The 16,137-nt window shown below is 37.5% G+C and overlaps 1 protein-coding gene across 1 annotated transcript in view; it reads right to left on the bottom strand.

Annotated features, from left to right (window-relative positions):
- Nucleotides 1–16,137, bottom strand: part of COL24A1 (collagen type XXIV alpha 1 chain) — a 119,402-nt gene that overhangs the window by 76,254 nt on the left and 27,011 nt on the right. Inside the window, exons 7-14 of the mRNA XM_053985207.1 lie at nucleotides 14,488–14,541; nucleotides 14,117–14,161; nucleotides 12,871–12,924; nucleotides 11,652–11,696; nucleotides 9,395–9,448; nucleotides 8,678–8,722; nucleotides 3,862–3,915; nucleotides 1,349–1,393 (exon numbers count right to left, since the gene is read on the bottom strand). Coding sequence (XP_053841182.1) covers nucleotides 1,349–1,393; nucleotides 3,862–3,915; nucleotides 8,678–8,722; nucleotides 9,395–9,448; nucleotides 11,652–11,696; nucleotides 12,871–12,924; nucleotides 14,117–14,161; nucleotides 14,488–14,541 — 396 coding nt within the window. The remainder of the gene's footprint in view (nucleotides 1–1,348; nucleotides 1,394–3,861; nucleotides 3,916–8,677; nucleotides 8,723–9,394; nucleotides 9,449–11,651; nucleotides 11,697–12,870; nucleotides 12,925–14,116; nucleotides 14,162–14,487; nucleotides 14,542–16,137) is intronic.

The raw sequence follows: 16,137 nt of genomic DNA, 5'->3' as shown, positions 1-16,137 counted from the left end.
ATATTCCATCCGTGTACAAGTGGCAAAAGCTTTGGACTGGTTATAGAAAATTATTTCTCTATTTCACAAAAAATTATTGACACTCAATCTCTCTGTAAGTGACTGCAACTCAGTAGGTACATGCAGCTTTGATCCTGCAAACATTTATGCTCATGAACTCTAGGTAGGGCTAAACTCCTAAGTTTTAGTCAAAATAATCAGTAAGAGTATCTTTTTGGGAAGTGACATTTTTTTTTAAAACCTCAGGTACATTTGTACAATTATCAAAGTCTTTGAGATTAAATTCCAAAGACAGTCATGTAAGAGAGAAAAGCAAACCACAGTTCTAAGCAAATTCTCAAGAATACAAGCTCCAATCTCATGAGTGTATCAATTGGCCTGAAGACCACAGAAAATCATGTTTGTATGATGAAGGCTGGAAGCTACAGAGCTTTCTTGACCAAGCTTTTGTTTTCACTATAGCAATGCCATAACAATCCTAATCAGACAGCAAGGGATGACTTACAGGAATTTTTTTTTGTTATGAACATGTAATTAGGAAGAGTAACAATTGAACTCAACTACTGTGCTTCAAAGGAAAAGATGACCATCAGTGTAAATATAAACTTATCAAGTTTGTATTTCAAATCTTTCACATCTGCAGATACCAAAAAAATCCATAAAGCAAACACTGGAGACAATCATGGCTTTCTTAATTCAAGTGTAAACACTTGTTATTTCTCCCTTGTTAAGAATGTGGCCGTGTAGCCAGACATGACTGAGACAACATCAAGAATCAGAGGTCCTCTATGAGTAAATACATGAATTAAAAAAACCAAGGGAGTGACACTACTCAGAATGAAAGTCTTTCCCACCTTCTTTAGGACTCAGAGCTTCTTGATAGATACAACTACTGTGTGCAGCTCCACAGTGAGCATCACAGCCTTATTCTACATATATTTTTAAGAATACAATATTGTAAACACGATAAAGTAATTTTTCTTAGAAATTAATTCTGCTTTGGATTTGGTAGCCATATTCAGGAACCAATAAAGACTGCTGTTGTTAAAGTATTTGAGACCATTGCACCCTCACACTGGCTTTAGTGCCATAAACTAGCAAACTTGGTCATTTCAAATAAAAGACCCAAACACACTGGATCAGAAACAAGCATACAAATCCACACCAAGTATAGAAGTGCTCCATGCTGCCAACATGACAGCAGTTTTGTAGAGTGATACTATTTAAAATCATGGCTGTCTAAAACAAAACCTGTTTAAATCCTTAAATTTTCTTTTTTTTTTTTTAATTTTACAAACACACAAGACTAATGCAGCCATATCAAAGTAAGTAATAAAAGTATACTCACTCTTAGTCCTGGAAATCCAGGAGGACCAACACCACCAACAATTCCCTTTAAAGAAAGTCAATCTTAGATTATCTGAATTTTTCCATTTAAAAAGAAATCCCAGTGATAAGCTAAAAGCAATCTACAAAGCAACTCAGTTTTGATTTTTACAGTGTTTCCAAAGAGTGACAGCTTATCACTGTCTAGAAAAATATGCTTAGTAAAATTCCTGAATTGTGGAATTAGATCACCAGATATTTGCATCATAGGAACATTTCTGCTGTTAATGTAGGAATATGAGATTTTTTTTTTACCGTGACACTTGAAGTGGAAAGAAGAAAAACAATTTTTTGAGGGTGAAAAATAAATTAATTAAGATTCCCTAGAAAAATAAATAAGAACACCCTTTCAGTTTATAGAAAGACCTCTGCAAATTAAAGGCTACACTCTCTTTATGAGAAATTACTAAACTATAGTATTTGTACTTCATGCAGAACTTAAATATTCAGTAGTACTCCACTACTGCCTCTGCCACAGTTTAACTCAGAAGAGGCTAAAACACTGCTGAAAACAGTTGCTAAGTCTTTTTGCCCTACATGAAACAGATATTGCAGTCCTCCAGGTCACCATGTCTCATGCACGCTGTCCCAACACCTGGGACCTGCTACTCAGTGGATAAAATTCACAGGGCCCTGCTGGCAGCCACGGGGAAGGGGAAGTTTTATGCAAGCAAATCTAAGCCCATCCTGAAAGTGTCCAACAGGGCATGGCTGCTGGACATGGCACAGAGGACACCTTTGTGCTCTCCTCCCTCCTCGCTGCCTTCACTCTTTCCCCAGCCTGCTCTAAACTACCCACAGGGGAAGCTGAAAGCTCCAGCAACATCCTCCAAGGCAGGCTGACATCCTCAAAATTGAGAGGGTGTTGTGGAAATGGGTGTTGTGTGACTGATTAGTCAGTTAAGCAGAAGAAATTAGGCATGGAGACAAATGCCATTAGTGTTAAGTCAGCACATGGGAAGAAATGTCTTCCCTTCGAGTTCCTGCTGCCACAGGCCTCCCAGGCAGCCCCTGGTGTCCAGTGCCAGCTCACAGAGAGGCTCTGTAAATATGCCATTAGCACTGCAGACCCCTGCAGCTGCAGCACTGGCCCCTTGCCTGAACAAGCCCTGCAGGGTGAGCTTTGGGGGAGGAGGGGAGAGGGGTTGCTGCCTGTCAAAGAAGGCAGTAAGATCAGCAGCTGTCTTGGCAGATTAGATGGAACTTGTTTGCAAATGCTTGCAGTAAAACGGGCTTCTTTGTAACGTGCAAGTCTGTAATTTCAGATCCAGGCTTTCTGAGCTTGTTTCTGTTAAAGCACTGTTCTGCAGATCTGGTGGAAAGACAATATCTGCTTTATCAGGAATAGAGGGAGACTTGGGAGTACAAGGAGGGGAAGGAAGAACTCACCTTTTAATACCATTTGCAAAGCAGTTGGTGACACTCAAGCCCTCAGTGGGTTTTCAAGATGAAAACCATGATGACATCACCTGACATTCCAACAAGGGGAGCTTTGCCTTAGGGACCAGAAATGTGTAAGAAATTTTTTCCTGTGTTCCAAAAGGTTGACACCATACATTGATAACCCACCAGCAAAATTAATGTAAGCTTTCTAAAATAGGTTTCTAAGATGGGTGTCAAGGCAGACCTTCAAAAAATAGAGAAACTCTGTCTAGTTGATGACTCTGTTCCACATCAGAAAAATCTTTAGATGCAAACTGATAGCAGTTTCCAAAGGAGAATCCAACAATACAAGATGATGTAAATCAGCTGCTCTTTCACCCAGCACTTATTGCTGTTCTCTTCTCTTGCCCAAAGCCTTTCACTGGTTTCTGACACCAAAGGAAACCTGAGTTTGGAGTCTGAAGCCAGAGTTTCCCTACAAATAGAGCAAGACAGCAAAGCTCCTTTGAGGGCAGCCTGTGAAGTGACGTGACTGTGCCACAGGCTGGACACCACACTGCAAGGGTACACACTGCCAAGGACAAAGCTGTTATCACACTGATTACAATGCACTAAATGACATGCTAGCATAATTGTGCTCAGTACCAGTTCAAAGGATGAAATCAACTATCAAATGCACAGGCACACAAAAGCTGGGGTTTTACATGCAGGCCAAATCCTGTTTTGTTAAGGTGATCTTAGAATAACGGCTTAAATAAACAACACAAAGTCATAGCTAATGCAAGAACTGTGGAAGACAGAGCATTCATCACTAATGCAATGAGGACAGCAAGAGATCTGATTCTCAAGGTAGTCAGCACATGCTGCAGTGGAAAATGTGTTCTCGGCAGCGTTCTGAATATTTTCTTCCTCTTTTTTGTCTTATTATAGCAGCTTCCTAGCAATTTCCATGGGAAAGTTAACAGTCCAAAATTTGCCTGTGGATTTCAAGACATTTATTTTGAGGCAAAAGTCTCCTTTAATTCTGGAGGGGAGTTCACATTGAGTTTTACAAATTTTATCATGTTAATCAACACACAATTCAATACTTACAGGACTTCCATCTGGACCAGGGGGGCCTCTATTTCCAAAGTCACCTGGAAAACCCTAAAGCAGAATAGAAAATACCTTTTCTTCATTATTCAAGACATGAAAGGTTGTCTGAACACTAAATCCCTATAAACTTGGGGAATTGGGGAATAGATTCAGGGAGTGTGATGGAGGAATGGGAAAAACAGAAAGTTTCACCTACACAGTTCAAATGAACAGAATAGTGATATTCGTTTGCCTCCTAAAGTCATAAACCCAAAATGATACAATTATACACAATGGACACTTAAGAAAAAACAGACAATTGAATTACTTTCAGAACAATATTAAACAAGTATTACTTGAATTGTTATCTTGGAGCCTGTTTTCCTATTTCTTATTTTTAACTCTTTTTTTTTTTTTCCTGTTAGCTTCAACAGTCACTAAAATATCTGTCCTTCTTTCCTTAACTCATCCCCAGATATTAATGGTTGGCATCTCAGAATGAGATTTCATATTCCTCAGAAATCAGAATTCTCATCTTTCTAACTGATGCGAACACTTGCCTTAGTCTGCATCTAGACACTGAAAAAATAACTCAAGACATAGTAAAGCCTCATTTCTTTTATGAGAGTTTTGACTTCAGAGACTAGATTATCAGAACAGGAAAGAAATCTAATTTGCCAAGTCAAGCATTGAAGCTTAAAACAGAATTTCCATTTCTTGCTTCAGAAAGTAAATGGAATGGAATGCCACCACTTTTCTGCCTTAAACTTCCTTCCTTCCTGTTAGGGTTTTGAAAATTGCTGTACTTCTTTCAGATGTTGCCCACTACAGAAGCACATAAGTTGCTGGGGAAAAGTGATTTGACTTTTTGTTTGGTTTTTTTAGGAGGGATGGGGGTGGGAGGGTAGTGTGAGGGGTTTTTAAATTAATTTTTATCAGTTTTGCATTGCTAGGCAGATCTCACTATCTTACTAGAAGAGCCACATGTAGCTAACTAGAAACTCATGCTATTAGTTTGAAGCAGTACCATGAAATATTTCATGATTGCTACATACTCACTATATGAAATTAGGAGAAAGGATCTCAGTGCAGATCTACTGAGAAGTCAAAATAATTTTTTGACCACAGTGTAAGGTCTATATAAGAGTTTACCAGAAAATTTGCAAAATACTAAGCTGGAAAGGGATTCTACCTGGAAAAATCCAAGCTACAGCATTCAAACCAAAGAGACTTTTCTTGGAATTGAAAAATGTCACACAGTATTATTAGAGTTCTGAGATAACGGACCTCAAGAAATCAGCCACAAAAAATGTGAGCATTACTAATCTATCTCCACGAAAAAAAGGAGCAAATCCCATCCTTACAATAATTTTATGTGAAATGCTCTTTGTCTTTTCAGTGTTTCAATATCTTTTTACCCCTCCATGTGTACCAGGAACAGTACTTGGAGGCATTGACCTTTCCCTTCAGTAAGACTGTGTTCAAACCTGCTGCAGCTCCAAGCTACAACTCATTTGGCCTTTTAAAGCTGCTTTACTCAGAGAACATCCACACAGCTGCCCAGCCCAGGACTTGCTGCAGCAGTGTCTTTCCTCAATGGATTGGGGGATCTACATCACCATACAATAGTATTCCAGCAGTAGTCAGGAAGACAATATAAAACTGTGTCAAGGAGATGGAAAAATCATACCGTAAATCAAAGTAATTTAAGCACTGCCTAAGACATATTTGGATTTAGTAACAAGCCAAACTTTTACAAAAAGGAAGGCAACATTTTATGCATTTATATACATGCATGCACACTGCTAAAATATGTTGAAACAACTGAATAGCTGTTAATTCTCATCATTATGCATGATAATGTGAAGTAATCTGAGACAGCATTCTGTAGCATCTTTTGGGCTGATTTTAGGTGGAGATTTTTTCTCTTTTTCCTGTTAATTCAGAAAAGCTAGACACAGGAATTCCTCTCACAACAATGAATTTTTTTGCTCAATTTCTAACCACAGAACTCACAAATAAGAATCTCTAGCTGTAAGATCTGCCAATACAGGTCTTCGAATTTTAATTTATGACCCTTTCCTAAACAGCATATTTGGGTTGTACTGCCTACCATTGGTAGGTGCTGGAAGAGGCAGAATTGTCATATATTTTTTTGAAACTACAAATGAGGCCTTAAAGGGGAAATGAAAGGGACAGTTTTACCAACCACACAGAATCACAAATGATACAGCACAATCTCAATCCCATAGCAAGAGTTACAAAGTGACAGATCACCCACAGTCATTACAATCACATTCTCAACAGCATGTGTCTTTGAACTGATACTGAAAAATCTATCTTAGGAAGTAGAAAAATGAAAGAAAAATGAACTGTCACAAAAGTATAACACTGGAAGTAATATAATAAAACTACTGTGCAACAACTGCTTTATTAAATCAATATTATAATTTAACATTATTATTAAGCATACAAAGGATGATTATTCATAAGTTTAATATAAAACAGAACCTGAACTGTTTTTACAGCTACAATGAACTTGATTACTGAATTCTTGGTAAAATTTACAAGGTCTGTTCTGACATGTTGACAACTGGTTTTAACTAATCACAGATAGAAGAAAACTATGTAAAAATCTTCCCCCCAATAAAAGCAAAATGCATCATGCTAACAGGACAGAAAATGCATTAGAAATATGGCAGATCTAGCCAAATTTCATATTATGATGATACAACAGAAAGAAATTGAACACATATACTTCTACCACAAAATATTTTCTTAAAATGATATCGTATGTAAAACAAATATAAAATTAAAACAAATCCTCACTCTATAGATTCAGGCAACTGAATATTTTGTTCCATTTCAAATAAGCCAGAAATGTTACAAATATGAACAACTGTTCAATAAATCTACTAAGTAGCAGCGTTTTGTCAATTATAAATGTTTATAATTCCTCGTATGATCTACTTCTTCTATACTTTAAAATTACTTTCCAAAAATGAGATTATACTTTGGATCTCACTTCTTTCAAAAAGATCTCTGCCAGTCAGACAGAGTTTTTATTTTCTCAAGTATTAATTAGGGACAGTTTTGTCCAAAATAATAAGTTTCACCCTAGAACAAAAGGTGAGGACCCTGACTTCAGGCACTTTTGAATTCTCATGCCAAATTTCTTTTAGTGACAGTGCCCTGCCCCAAAGCATTGTTAACTCCAGGGCACTGTGCCAAAACACTTTGTCATTACAGCTGTCATTGTTTTGGGGGTTAAAATAACACGTCCTCTCTAAGCTTGTGATCCAGCAAAGTACCAAGCCAGGTTCCCATGTGATTGCTGTCCTGACTGGTCTCCACATTAGTAGCCTTTAGTCAAATAAGTACTTTGTAGATCATAGAAAGGAATTGGAATGAACCTCGGGATTGAGGAAATTACCACGTTACAAAGAAATCAGTACAGAATGAAGGTAATCACAGACATCCTGCAGAGGTGCTTTTGGTGCTCTGCCACCTATGTGAATCCTCTCTGTAGAGATTTATACAAACAAAAGCCCTTACAGAACATAGTCTGGCACTGACAGAAGCTCTGCTCTTACTGTAAATGGAAAATAACTGCTTACCACAGCACCAACAGACTCCTATGGACTGGGACAAATCCTACACCACTGCACTGGCAGGCAGGAGCCTCACTGAAACCCACCACAGAGCCTGATGGTGGAAGGCAAAACGTGTCTCAGTGTACTCTGCTGTCACCTCCACTTCCTATTTCACACTGAACACGAGCCTTTGATTCCCATCCAGGTCCTTCTCCCCTTTAAATGCTGCATGTGACTCAGGGGCACAAGACACTGCCAGCTTCTGCAAGGGATTGACAGCACAGGGCCCTTCTCCCCCAGCACTCAGTGCAAAAAGTAGCATTTCATCCAGATTATATGCAAACTACAATATGGTCTCATGGCAGCTTCAGAAAGAGCAGTCTATAAACTTAATGTAATTTTACTTGCCTTTCTTTATATCAAAAACATTCTTGTAGGCTAGTGACTATTTTGGCTGGTGTTAGATCACACAGAAAGCAAAACTATTAAACAGAAGCCTCTACAACTTCCATAGCATAGATCAAGGACCAAATGATGATAATCATACTACTGCTGGACAAATTTGTTCAACATGGTAGATGAAAATCCTCTGAACTGCTGAGCACTACTGACTGCACAGCTGGAAAACCCTATGGTGTTTTTCAATCTCAAACCACAAGAAAGTTAAAACTGGAAACTCCTGGATAGCTTCAAAGACCTACAATAATATGGTTGCAACAGAAAACAAAACATTTGGCATTGAAGACATAGCACAGGAAATATGTAAACCTTGATAATGTGTACTTGGCAGATTTGTGTTTATTCTCAGCTGTAGAAATATATGTTAAGTAGAGGATAGCTTTAATTTACTACAGTCTAGAAATATCAGACATTAGAAGAAACTGATTTTCATCCAAACTAACACCAGACATATGAAGCTTGCATCATATCTGCACCTTGTGCTAACACCAATTTTACAGAACATATTTGTGTGTTTCTGTCACCTTCTAACCCTCCTCATAACTGATATCAGTAACCTGCCACAAAGCTCACAGTGATAAATCTTCCACACTTTAGTGTTTAGCACCTGCACAGAATCTGCAGTTCTGAAAAGTACTAATTGAAAGTGATAGAAAGTAATTTATGGACAAAAATAAAACTAGTATTTTTCATCTGACTAAAGCTACAGAGTTAATTCCAGGTGGATTTAGACTGGCAGCAGGAATTGTAACAGTATTAGAATTAAGTATTAGAATCTTTACCTGTCTCCCTTTAGGACCTCTTTTTCCACGGAGGCCTGGGATACCCTAAGAAAGAAAGAACCCATTATAAATAGATTTTCTTTTCTTTAATACTTAAATTCAAGTAATTAAACCTGATTGGAAAAAACAGTGTGAGGAGCACCATTTAAAAAAAATTAAAAATAATTTAAACAAAGTATCATAGTGCCAATGTCCTGGAGCAGAAAGACAAACTTTGCTTGTCTTTCCTGTGGCAGTACCAGAACAATTGTGAAAAAGGGCCTTGTCCTGCTTCCATCACAGTACATGTCCAGACAGCCTTTTTGCTTAAGTGCAAAAAGAAAAGGCTCAAGCAGAGTGATCAAGATTAACACTTCCATGGCAGGTTCTACTGCAAAGATCATCCAACAAGAGACGAATATTAATTATTGTCACAAAGAAACTGCTTAAATGAAAAATATTCATTCACACTTTGCTGAAGGAAAAAATAACCCTAATCCTTGCAGCTGGAGATTAAAGCAAAATAATACCTTACAGCTGCTCCCCATTTTACTTTAGCACCAAGGCATTTCATTGATTAGACTAGTTGGGTACATCCTATTCACGTTATTTTCTTGAAATCAGTTTTGCTTTTAACCAAAGGAAAAAAACCCAAACATTGCACATTTTCCTCCATTCTAACATATATTGCATTAGCACACAAACATCAACATTTCATTAATGTTCCATTAGACCTACCCTTTCTCCTTCAGGTCCTGGTTGTCCTGCTGCACCTGGAGGTCCAATGAAACCCTAAAAATATAAGAACCCTAAAATGTAAGAAATGCTTGATTTCAAGGCTGCTTGTCCCTCAGTACTGGCCAGATAGGGATCAAGACACAAGGATTAAATTCAAGCTCATTTGAAACTACTGGTGAAGCTCTAGAAATGTAAATGTGACTAGGATTTACTCTCCAACCAACATCAAAAACAATTTTCTGTTTTAAGGATACAGAATCAGTTAATAAAAGAAGAATTAAGAAAGTATTGTAGTAAGACAAGGTTGCATCAGATGTATTATTTATTAGAATGGATGAAATCAGCAACTTTTTTCTGAAGTTAGACTTACTCATGAACTCCATCAGAAAAGAAGCTCTCATCTTTAATAATATTGTGTGATCACTGCTATATATATGAGTTCTTACAAAAAAACTTTATCTTGATATAAGCAGAATGTTTTTCTTATAGTTAGTCACAATGCACTTCTCTCCCACCATTCCTCAGCTGTATGGAGAAACAGATTCTGCTCTACCAGACTCAAACTGAGATTGGAATAAAAATATTAAATTAGTTACTAGAATAGAATTCTTTGCTTTCAAATATCATCCAGTTGCAATGATTTAATTTCTTGGGGGTTGATTTATTTTTTTTTTTGGATTATGGAAGATGGTGCCTATCTTGTCATCCAGACCTAAGGAGAGTAAGGAAAATAAAGGCACATCTACTTTCTACAGTTACTTAAAGCAGCTGAGAAGCAGAGCACAGTTTGATTACAGGAATATTTTAAATTTAAAGCTCTAAAGATACTTCATTTCACATTGCTATATACCTCCATGGCACAAGAGTATGTGTCAAGAGGGCTGTGTCATCATTTTTATTGGAAGTTACTTTTAGAATTCATACACAAGATTTAGCCTCAAGGTCTTTTCCCCTAAAATTGCTCACACATTGGCCATTTTTAGCTTTGTGTAAACAGAGAAGCAGTAACTTTTAGGAAAGTGACTGGGTTCTTTTATGTCTCGTTCATTGAAGGGAGAACAAGTCAAAATGCAGATGAGAATCTGAACAGAAATGAAATGAAGAAAAATAAAAGAAACAATCTCTGAGAATGCAATATCTGTTGGCACTTGATCCTGCCAAACTAATTTTTCCCTGTACTGATCACTGTAATCAAAAGTGGCATTAAAAAAAAAAAAAAAACAAAAACATTCCAAAACCCCCAGACATATGTTTGATAAGCTGCTGCAGGTAAAGGCTCCTAGTAATTACACTAAAAAAAAAAACCAAGACAAAAGCAACTCTCGGAACACAATAAGATTGTATTAATTGATACTTGAGAACACAATACACTGCTGAGCAATGTGTACATGAGCTGAGGGCCTGAAAACACCCACCAAAAGCCTCCTTCCAATCCTAGATGCAACCAGCAACATACAGGTTTCTGGAAACCTGTGCCTTCTTGATGGTGAGAGTCAGTCTGAAGAAATACTTATCCATGTACAAGCATGCATAGGCATGCTCATGTCTCTATTTAAAGAAAACTACATTACACAGCACCCACCCAAGAAAATCAAACCAAAACAAAAACCAACAAACCCACAACCCTCAAGAAAACCCCAAACCACCGAGAAACAGAGAAAGAGCATGATAAAACACACAGAAACCCCCAAACCAGCCAGGAATAAAAACTAATCTATTTTGCTTCCAAGAATAACCAAAACCAAACTTTGAATGCGTGGAGCATTAAGAACCTTCAGTGCCTGGGATACATATAACTATGACTGAATCATTCTAAAATCTCAAGATCCCTTTCATGGTTTTTTTATGTGACAAGACTCTTTCCCTTAATCTACTTCTGTAGCTGTTACAGATTGCAAATGTCAGATCTGTCTTCCTTCTTGACAACCTCCATGATGGAAATAATGCTGCAGGCCTGAGAAACATCCACTCAGCCCTCACACACCCAGCATTGCTTTCTTTTCTCTCCTGCATGCAAGTGAGAGGAAGGGCAACGATGGAAAACTGCTCTATGCTGCTCAGCATGGGAAAAAAATAAACTCTTGCACATATTTTGAAAGAAACTCTGAATTTTCTCATTTGTAGTTCTATAAAGGCAGAGTGGTTCTGCAGGCATAGTTCAACTGACTCAGCTAAATGAAATTCCTCACCCCCTTTCTTACCTACTGTATGGGTAAAAATAGACATGGATATCAAAATGCTTAAGATGCTTACTTACTCTTACTCCTTTAGGACCTGGGTTACCTTCTGGTCCAGCTAGGCCCTGTTACAAAAAGACAGGAGTTGCAATTAATTTTAAACAACCAGATATGCTCTATGTGAAAGAACTGCAACAGCACTTGTTAACTGTAAACTGGCAACACATTCTTGAAATTTTTAAGATTGAAGAAGGTGTCATCAAGTAGTTCCCTGGGACCATGTTCAGAAAGGTCTCCCATTAGTGCATGGCTGAAACACAGATCATGACTGAAACTTCCATTACATTAAAATTATTTCTTCTGGGAGAATATTTTTTCCAGAGACAGTGATCAGGCATTACAGTGACATAATTTCGCAGGATTTTTTATGAGCTTTTGTATTTGGACATATTTCAATTACGTTCAAGCTAGTGTCAGCATTGCATATGTGGTCCAAATGCTCTAAAAATTTTACATGATTCAACACAAAAAATTTTATCATCCATTACTCTATAAAATATTGTAATGGAACTATATAGCCATTACAAACTTAATCCAACAAAACACTGAAGTATTGGTGAAATTCACCTTTTAAGCAGATGCAAAACCACAAAATCAGTTGTTGCCATCTGGCTCATATACCTTGACATGAGGAAGAGCATTTCTACTTTTTATCTTATTTGTATTACTGCACTGAGGTATCTTACTTTATACATAAATAAATATTTATATAAGTACTTCTGTTTAAAGAAAGCTGCTTTCTGGCTTTATTGGTTCTCCTAAAATATCACAAAGGGAAAAAACCACCAAACTTTTAATGTTCCCCTTCCCTAAGGGGCTGAAGAAATAGTTTAGCAGTGAAATAAACACATTGGTGAAAAATCAGGAGGAACAGGGAGTTTCCTACTGCCTCTGGATTTGAAAGTCCAGAGATAGATAGATACACAAAGAAGATACACAGAATCTCATGAGTTTTATAAATGGAGTGTAAAGTATTCAGACATTCAGTTCCTTGGTAATGCCATTTATATAGTCCAGGAAGGAACAGTATTACTGCATCTAACACATCCAAGTTTAAAAGCCATGAGACTCAACATTCCCTCCAAGCCACTACCAGAGAAAAATGTTTGTTTCAAAGAAAAGACAGGATTTAATTTTTACAGTTAGTAGTTTCAAAAGAGTTAGCTATGGTAGTTTTGAAAAGAATAAATGAGAAAAACAAAAAAATAAAATGCAATGACATTTGTATAGTTACTGCACCTGCCTGCCAGGGTAACCAACTGCCCCAATACTGCCAGCCATTCCTGGAATTCCCTAAGGGGAAAAGGAAGAAAGAAAAGGAAAATAAACAACAAACATGTTTAATGTCATGGTTTGGAGTCTGTTTCATCATTTCTCTTTTAACATCTACTCGTATGATATCTGTGTCACATGGGTGGGTGTTAAAAGCACATAGAAAGCACATGGAAAAATTACTCTTTAAGCAAGCTACATGGAACACCCAAAAACTGGCTCATCATACATAACTAACTCTGTCAATTTCAGTCACATATCCTTTAAAAAGTGTGCAAGTTTTTGTCAAATCCAACAGTGGATGTGTTATTTCCATATGTAAAAATAATTCAGGAGGGATATAGGAGGCAGGTCCCTAAAATGAGGTAATTACACTGGTCTTAGATGTATTTGAAACAAATACATTAAATTTGCCATTAAAGAATCCTTGTGTCCTTACAAAGCCAATTTTTGTTTTGTTTCTTCTTGAATCAGGTCAATATAGCACTGGATAAATCATGAATGCACACAATTCTCTCCACCTTCTTTTGATGTTAAGAATCAATTCTTTTTCCTCACTAGTTATCTCTATCTCACTGATAGATTACAGTCATCACAGAAAACCTCCTGTGAGACTGTAAGAAAAATCACCACTCATTCAGTTAAGGGTTGGGCATAAAACTCAGGAAAGTCATGAATGATGTTCTTGAGTTTTCACCTCCTTTCAGGTATTTACCATCAGTTATCATCACCATTTCCTTTTTAGTGTGATCCAAAAGGAGATTCCTTCCACCTACTCTGCCATTAGGAGGATCATAAATGCTAACAAAAGACATTAGCAATTGGATGTCTTTGAAATTACATTCAGATTTCTTCCTGAACTGACACAGAAGTTTAAAAAAGTGCTGAATAACTGCTTCATTTCCTACATGCTAGGAGATGTAAAATGCATTAAATCAGTACAGATTTGAAATGTGCCTCTTATAAGAATTTTACGTCAACATCCTTCCAGTTGGTGTGGTAGTTAAAAAACCAAGCTGGATAAGCTTTTCCATTTCATTTAGACTACATTTTTACCACACTGATCTCAACACAAACTGAATTTTTGCTCAATACTTGTCCAATACTTCCTTAAGCAGTTTACACAGCTTGCTTATATTGAACACTTACAATGGATTATACATTCTCCTATCCTAATGGTCCATCTGCAGAGCGCTGTGTTTGTGTCCCTTACCTGCTCACCCCGTGGCCCTTGCAGTCCTGGGTAACCCTTAAGACCCTGCAGGTAGAGAAAGATATCTGTGATAAATACAAATAAACAAATTAAAAACTGGTTTCATTTCACAGGTAAGCCTACCTTACCTAGTAGCATTTCTCTCTGAACAGGGAACAGGGACACACCATGCCTTTTGGAGAGCACCAACTTAAACAGCTGTGATTTACATCCTGCTCTGCTGATCTCACTCAATTTAGTTTTGGCACAGTAGACACAGTGCCAACAGCAAGCCTAAAGTTCTTCTATCACCTCTTGACCATCAGACACCCACCTGGTGGGCACTGATTTGAGCCAGGATGAGTTACATGGAAATGGAAGCAGAACCTTACCTTCTGGCCTTTGATCCCAGGTAGGCCTGGAAAGCCCATGGGGCCTGGATCACCCTATACAACAAAAATATCCAGAATCAATGTTTCACAGGAACACCACCCAGGGTTATAAGCATGTAGCACTTAATATCTTCTCTGCACTCTTGGACATTTGGTATGGAGGACTAGCTAATGTTGTCTGATTTTTATTACTTTTTTAGAGGAAGAAAATGGAAAAGGCAACAGTTCCTAAATTGCAACCATTGGGTGCAACATGTCTGCAACATGGCCAAATCATGGCTGGAGCAGACCTAATTCACAACCTCACAACATTTACTTTTAGCCAACATTAATAGGAGTGAAGAAGCCATACAGCTCTTGAGGTAACACTTTCCTCAGAAACAAGTGGTTTCACCTAAAATCTATAGATATATATAACCACTACTTTGTATTGTTTGTTTTAATGTTATGCCAACAATTGGCAGCCAAGAGCAGGACACCATTATGGTGTTTGCTGTGCAAATCACAGCATAAACCTGATCTAAGGACAACTTGAGAGGTGCATATAGACAAAGAGGCTTTGGGGGAACACTGCTATTCTCTTCAGGGTCTTTAAACTTCACAACCACATGATGGCATATGGCAATAAGAATCAAATGCTGGGGTGATGGAAAAAGACATAAATTTTCATGGTTGTTGCAGATGGGGAAGGAGGGAAGGTTTTTTCAGCTCTTCTTCTTCTTCTTGCTCAGGACTGACAGTGAAGAGATTCACCCTTTCATGATTAGTGCCTGAATTCAAACCCAGCAAGTCAAGGACTGTATCCTGGTTATTGTCCAAGTAAATTTAAATCCATTAATTAGAGCGAGCAAATTTGATTTGAGGGGAAAAAATTAAGAATGCAAAATAATGAGAACTATAAAAATGCATATCAATCCCATAATTTTGGATTATAGATGCAGACTACACGAATTTAAGGATAGTCATACAAATACGGGCTTTAGGCTGTTCTGTGGCTGCTGGGGTTCATGCCAAAGAACACAGCTTGAGTTTCAGGCAGCCATGTACAGCTCACCACACTATGATCTGATTGCCAAAAAGCTGGCTAAATTAAAATATTTCTATAGAAGCTTCACTTCAATTTCTCATCAGTGCATCAACAGATATTTCTGAATTTTTTCTCAGCAGCCCTTAAATGTTAACAACATATATTTGTGAATTTTAGGGTTTGACAGCATGGATGCACTAAAAAATAAGTTATGTACACACCAGCAGCTAGTAAACCGTAGTTATTTCCTAATGTTTTTTCATAACAGAGAGTAGACCTCAACTCTTACAGTGCTTCCTACTTGGCACAAATATTCCACAACTGATCTATTAGTAAATGCTCATAATAGAACTTAGCATAAAGGCAAGATATTCTTAAACATACAGCATAGGTTAACATATTAGAATGCAAAGAGCCAGTTGCATTTTAAGTGTTATCACATTACTGTGTATGGAACTTTAGTGTCAAAATAAAACTATCACAAGCTTTCAAGCCTAAATTTCTATGAAGAATGGAATATTTTAGTATTTATACTCAAATACTTTGGGCAGAGAAGGCAACAACTAGTTTGGCTAAAGTTGCTCAGGAGGCAGTAGCAGGAAAAGCCTCTGAAGTGAAAGGAC

Source organism: Vidua macroura, chromosome 9 (assembly GCF_024509145.1).
Source record: "Vidua macroura isolate BioBank_ID:100142 chromosome 9, ASM2450914v1, whole genome shotgun sequence".
Taxonomy (NCBI): Eukaryota; Metazoa; Chordata; class Aves; order Passeriformes; family Viduidae; genus Vidua; species Vidua macroura.
This window is presented reverse-complemented; position numbering and strand designations above follow the sequence as displayed.